The 6,502-nt window shown below is 52.3% G+C and overlaps 1 protein-coding gene across 2 annotated transcripts in view; it reads right to left on the bottom strand.

The window, feature by feature from the left end:
• Positions 1-6,502, bottom strand: part of DNAH10 (dynein axonemal heavy chain 10) — a 130,706-nt gene that overhangs the window by 23,711 nt on the left and 100,493 nt on the right. For both annotated transcript variants that reach the window (XM_044921325.1, XM_021698501.2), the window contains 3 exons: positions 4,160-4,357; positions 3,440-3,601; positions 1,342-1,516 (listed from right to left, as the gene is read on the bottom strand). In XM_044921325.1, coding sequence (XP_044777260.1) covers positions 1,342-1,516; positions 3,440-3,601; positions 4,160-4,357 — 535 coding nt within the window. The remainder of the gene's footprint in view (positions 1-1,341; positions 1,517-3,439; positions 3,602-4,159; positions 4,358-6,502) is intronic.

Below are 6,502 nucleotides of genomic sequence, written 5' to 3'. Positions count from 1 at the left end.
AATCCCCTTCAAAACCCCCTTCTCTCCAAATAAATCCCCTTCAAAACTCCTCCCCAGCTCTCTGCTCTTACAGTATTTTTATGCTGCTGAACTGGGAATGGTGCCCAAAATTTGTGTAACTGGTGACTGGCTATTTCCCTTGAAACATAAACTGAGATGAACCTAAAAGCCTTTGCCGATGGTCTGTCCTACAGCGCAGCTCGCTATGCATGTCTGCTTTGTTCCGGCACCTCGGTCTGAATGTCTGACACGTACGGTTGTGACTTTAAAACGTCCATCCTCATACCTTCATTCAACCACGCTTCGCAAAACTGAAAGAACGACTTCTTGCCAACAGCAGCAGCATCTGCAGATGACCTCCCAAGAATTGCTTGGGTCCCCTGCCCTGGAACGAGCTGGACATTCAGTTCAAATCCCCATGTTTCACTAATGAGCAAACAACAAGGGCACAGCCGTAACAAAGGAAGGCTGCTCAGCCCTCAGGAAGAGCGAGAAGCAGAGAACAAGCCTCGTTCTGCTGGGAGCCCAAGATGGAAAGTCATCCACTGACCTGGAAACAGGAGTCTCTCTCTCACGAGCCCGGACTGTGGGGCCAGAAGGACCAAACCCCTTCTGACAATGAGGATGTGACAGGGAGAGCTGAGGGGCTGAGGGTCACAGGGGGGAGGAGCGGGGGGAGCTAGGCAGACGGCAGCGCTCCTTCCTGGCTTTGGCCTTGGTGCTAAATTTACCAGTGAGATCCATTAATGGCGCCCCAGGGTCAGACCACACAACACGGGGAGAAAGCTCCCCTGCCGGCTCCACACCAGGCCCTTTTCCTGGAAGTCCTCTGGTTGTGGGAGATGCAGTCATTTTATAGATTGTTTGCCAAATGCCTGGGAGTCACAGCAAGGAGCCATTCTCCCCCCGCCCCAGAGCACCCCCTCTCCACTCGCAGCTCGTGGCACATCTCTGTCACACTATTTTCAGCAGGGCGCTGGCTCCCTGCTTCGGGTGCCCTACTGCAGTTTAGGGCAGACACTGATGTGGGGTTTCCTGTGGGGAACACTGGCTTACTAAGCTCTGGAACTCAGTCTCCTCTGTGAGACAGCCTGAGCCCAAAGTCAACAGGCCCTGCTACCTCCTGGCTCGGGGGGGACCTGGGGCGAGCCACCTCACCACCCTGGGCCCCACCTTCCTCATCGCAAATGAGGATCATAACAGGAATGACAGAACCCGCCTTGGACAGCGCTCAGCCCAGTGGCCGGCACATGACGTAGCTCCGCATCTAACTGCCAGGATGTAATTGTTCTGAGGAGTGCCGTGGGCGGCCAGGCACACGTGGAGACCGCCATCGGTTACCTGATCTCGGTCACGTCCGATTTGTCCAGCTTCTGCAGCTCCAGCTTGGCGGCCTCTAGGATGGGCATGACCTCAGCGAGGGCCATCTCGGCCTCAGCCTTCTCCACTGCGATGATCTTGTTTTGTTCTTCTATCTCCATGGCTTTTTCTTCTGCGAGCTTCTTCTTTTCCTCGGCTGTGGGGGGAGGGGCAGGTCAGTGAGGCTTCTGGGCGTGGAGAGGAGAGACCACGACCACTGACACAAAGCAGCAGAGAGCCCTCCAAGGTGGGTGCTGGGCTGGCAGGGGGATCTAACGAGCTCAGGCCAATAGGGCGGCCTTGGGTGTTCCTGCTGGAAGAGAAGTCCTCACCGGGCACGGGGTCTCCAACCCCAGGACCGCTACTCTCACTCTGACTGGCCCACCCAAGTCCCACCACTCCATCCACTGGACGGCCCCCAACCCCGCTTGGCCAGTGTGAGCTGAGGACACCAGGGCTGCCCTTCCTGTCTTTCTGGCTCACTGAAAGCTCTCTGCTTCTCATCACCATCTCCTAGGTTTGTTCAGGCCCTGCTGGAAAGCCACCCCTCCTAAGGTGGCCTGCCCCTTCTGTCACTCTGGACCTCATTGCTCTATTTGCTTCATGACACTGATGGAAATCTAGCATTTCACCTAATTATTGGCTCATTGATTGGTTCCAGTCACTAGAATGTAGGCATCTCCCCAAGGGCTGTAACCCCAATGTTTAGCACAGAGCTCAGCTCACAGTAGGTGTACTGAGTTGACTAGTGTTCCCCACAATCAGCGTCTACCCACAACCTCAGAATGCGACCTTATTTGGAAAGAGGGTCTTTGGACATCTAATGAGTTCGTGTGAGGTCATACTGGGTTAGGGCGGGTCCTAAATCCAATGGCTTATGTCCTTATAAGAAGACCACGTGAGGGGGCGCCTGGGTGGCTCAGTCGTTAAGCGTCTACCTTCGGCTCAGGTCATGATCTCAGGGTCCTGGGATTGAGCCCCGCATCGGGCTCCCTGCTCTGCGGGAAGCCTGCTTCCCCCTCTCCCCCTCCCCCTGCTTGTGTTCCCTCTCTCGCTGTGTCTCTGTCAAATAAATAAATAAAATCTTTAAAAAAAAAAAAAGAAGACCACGTGAGGACACAGAGACATAGAGGGAAGAAGGTAATGTACCACTGGCACCAGACACTGAGATGAACCTAATAGCCAAGGACTGCCAGCAAATGCCAGAGGCTGGAAGAGGCAAGGAGGGATCCTCCCCTAGAGCCTTTGGAGGGAGCACGGCCCTGCTGACACCTTGACTTTAGACTCTGGTCTCCAGAATGGTGAGAGAGTAAACTTCTGTTGTTTGAAGCCCCCCAGCTGTGGTCATTTGTTTGGGCAGCTCTAGGAAACAAATATACTGTCCCTTGTCCGCGGGCACCCAGGTGGGACAGGAGCCCAAGGACTTGAGCATCACAGCCATGCTCGTAACCAGTTTGGTGCATCACCATCCTGCGTGCCCTGGGGCCCTGCTAAAGTTCCTGCAGCTCTGCTTCAGCAAATGGCCCCAGGGAACCCAGACAGCGGGCACTTGCTAAACGGATGCTGGATGCCCTCGGATTTTCCAATGCAGCGTCCTCTAGGGAGTCCTGTCCATAGTCAACAAGCAAGCGTTGACGGAGCATCTGTACGGTGAAAGCATGTACGGGCCCTGACGCTCTGAAGGATCCTGGCCCGGGGAGGGATTCTGGCTGGAGCAGCAGGAAGACAAACACATGGGAAGAAGGAAGCGAGGTCACAACCGTGAAACCGTCAGAACTGAGAAGCAGAGCAGAAACCGTCAGCACTGTCGGGGTGCCGAGAAGAGGGGCCCGCAGGGCAAGTATCACAGAGGAGGTGGACCGGGAGCGGAGCCACGTCGAAGGAGGGCTGGAGTGACTGCAGGTGAGCTCAGCGCAGCGGGGAACCCACCGGAGGGGCCCAAGAAGCCCCACACGTAGGAATGCTCGTCACGCTCAGGAGAAAAACGGCAGGCTGACAAGCGGCTTCTCAGGGATGTCCCCCAGGGGAGCCCTGTCCTGTCTGGGGGAGCCCCTGCCCCTTGAGCCGGCCCCACACTCACCTATGGCCGTGTTGGTGGCGATCTCCTCCAGCAGGGCCTCACAGGCGGCCGACTTCTCTGCCAGCACGACCTTCTGCACAGCCAGCTTCTGGTTCAGCTCGTCCAGCTGGATGGTGGCCTCCTTCAGCTTGTCCAGCCCCCCCTCCAGACGCTTGCACTGAGCTACGGAAAGAGAGAAGCTGTGTTCGTCACAAGGGTGGGTGCTGTTCCCCACACGCCTGGGGCAAGCATTCCAGGGGTCTCACTGTGATCCATCCCACTGGGGCTCAACCGAAAAAGTCATCTTCATGAGACATCAGGCACCATTCAGTACCTCTACCACCATGCTGGGACCACGTCGGCTGAAATAAATGTATTTCTGAAAACAGCGTTTCACTTGGCCAACAGCCAGAGCATTTTTTCAAAAGCATTTCCCGACAGAGCATGTTGTGGCCATCAGACCCTATCTCTAGGCAGTGAAAATGCAGAGCTCCAAAGGGCATGACCCAACACTGCGGCTCTGCTTCAACAAATGGCCCCAGGGAACCCAGAAAGCAAATAAAAATACGAGCATGCCAAGCCTCTCCCATCCAGAAGAATCGCTCTGAGAAGTAAAATCCAGAACATGCTGTACTTGGCCTCAATCCTGAGTACACCTGCGCTTGCTAATAAAGCACCTGCTTAAAGACAAGGTCAGCACTTGGATCCTCTCTCGTTCCCTACCCTGTCCCCCCGTCTTACCTATGTTATACTGAGTTTTCTCATCCAGCAGTTTTGAATACGTGTTAATAAAGTCCAGGTAGTTTTTGGGGGTTACATAGTTGCTACGCCTCAATTTCTGTAGAAATTGTTTGCTGAATTCACCCACGGATTTATGGACCAAAACAACGTGCTCCACCACACTATCTGTGTTTTCCACCGGGATCATTGGATTAGTCCCTGAAGAGAAAAGAATGGGAAAAATGCCTCTGAGATGATGGGAAAGAGCAGCTTCCCAAAGAGTTAAACACGGGATTCCTGTATGACCCAGCAATTCCGCTCTGAGGCATGGACCCAAAAAGACCTGAAAACGTCAGGCAGACTCTTGCAGGCCAATGCTCATAGCTGCGCTGCTCACGACAGCCAAAAGCAGAAGGGACCCAGTGTCCGTCAACAGATGCCCGGATAAACAGAACGCAGTCCATCCACACGATGGAAGAAAGGAAACTCTGCCCCGTGACACAACACGGATGAAGCTCAAGAACATGCTGAGTACAAGAAGCCAGGCATGAAAGGACAAATGTTACATGATTTGACTTCGTATTAAGTCTCTAGAATAGGCAAATTCAAAGACAGAAAGTAGATGAGAGGTTACGGGGTGGGGGGTTGGGGCGGGGGGTACGGGAAGTTCGTGTTTCATGGGGACAGTTTCGGTTTTACCAGATGGAAGGAGGTCTGGAGCTGGATGGTGGTGGCGGCTCCACAAGAATGTGAATGTGCTTAATGCCGCAAGCTCGACTCCTAAAAATGGCTAAAATGGCAAATTTTATGTTATAGATGTTTTAGCACAAGAAAAAGGTGCTAGAAAAATGTTCAATAGAGAAAGGAAAAAAGCAGCTATCACTTGGTTGGTGGCTCTTCTGGGCCACGGGACCGATCCATGCTCTGGCAATTCCTCTTTCCCTGCGGGTAGGTCTGTCTCTGGGGCTGGCTGTGCCACTGTCCGCAGAGGGGGCTCGGGGTTTCAGGAGGGAAACGCACCCAGTGTCCCTGCTGGATCCCTTGTGCCCAGCGCACAATGGGCACAAAGTGGGCCTTCCTCTACATCTGTTGAAACAATCATCGCTTCCAGTGCTCAGATCACATCTGTTGGACCACCTAACAGACAGCACAACATACTCAACACGTAATGTGCCTTCAACTAAAATGAAGGAAGAGAAGATTGACCAAAAGTAACCATTCAGCCGGATGCTGCGGGTTTGATCTTAAATTATACAAGGGGCCAGCACTCCACAGCCCACGGTGCAAATATCCATACTTTGGGGCACAGTTAGCCCAACGCCAGGGAATCTGTTCCAAGAAAAAAAAAATTCTAAGCGAATTCGGCGTGGTGTTGTTTATGACACGGAGCCACTGAATACTGAAAGCAAACCTCAGTGCTGCTAACACATGGGAATGGCTCGCGTGCCTACGGAAGCTGAGGCACACCTGGATCGGGTGACCACGCAGGACACATGCGTCCCGCCGCCTGGTTTTGTAGACAGTTTGATGGGAACACAGCCACGCAGGCTCACGTACGTACTATCCGCGGCTGCCTTCGTGATTCAGTGGCAGACATGAGTAGTTGCAACCGAGCCTGCATGACCCACGAGGCCGAAAATATTTACCATCTGGTCCTTTACAGAAAAAGTCTGCTGATCCCCGAGCTATATTGTCAGTACAGAGCCATTTTCTTAGCCCCTGCGTATTGATTCAAATTATGAGTGCTCCCTGTGTAAAGGGACAGATGATTTATTTACTGAACACATATACAGAAGGTAGAAACTATTGACAAGGCCACCCAGTGTCATTTGCTGTGAATCTGCTCAAGTTAGGTCCAGATAAAGAAAGCTTTTCCTTAAAGATGAAGAACTTCCTTTCTTATTTCGAAGATTAAAATTAATAACCAAGGACTTAAGTGTTTGAAACTTCTGAGCAAATTCAGCACTGACTGATAATCAATTGGCCTACTAAAAGGTCCTTTGGGCATCCTTTGAGTCAGGGATCAGGCACACTTTTACTGTAAAGAGCTAAACAATAAATATTCGGCCCTCGTGGGCCTTATGGTCTCTGCTATAATTCCTCAACCCTGCAGTCTGAAGTTTAAAAGCAGCCATAGACATCATGTTCATTGACAAATGAGTCAGTGCCCCAATCACATTTTGTTTACCAAAACAAGCCTTTGGCCACATTTGGCCCAAAGGCCATGATGTGTCAGTCCCTGCTTCGGATGATAACTGATCAATTTTATCTTAAATTGTCCTTGTAAGTCCCCTGAAATCCCTTTATTTTTTAAAGATTTATTTATTTAGGGGCGCCTGGGTGGCTCAGATGGTTAAGCGGCTG

The sequence above is a fragment of the Neomonachus schauinslandi genome, chromosome 14 (assembly GCF_002201575.2).
Source record: "Neomonachus schauinslandi chromosome 14, ASM220157v2, whole genome shotgun sequence".
Lineage (NCBI taxonomy): Eukaryota > Metazoa > Chordata > Mammalia > Carnivora > Phocidae > Neomonachus > Neomonachus schauinslandi.
The sequence above is the reverse complement of the archived record's forward strand: the minus strand, read 5'-3'. Positions and strand labels throughout refer to the sequence as shown.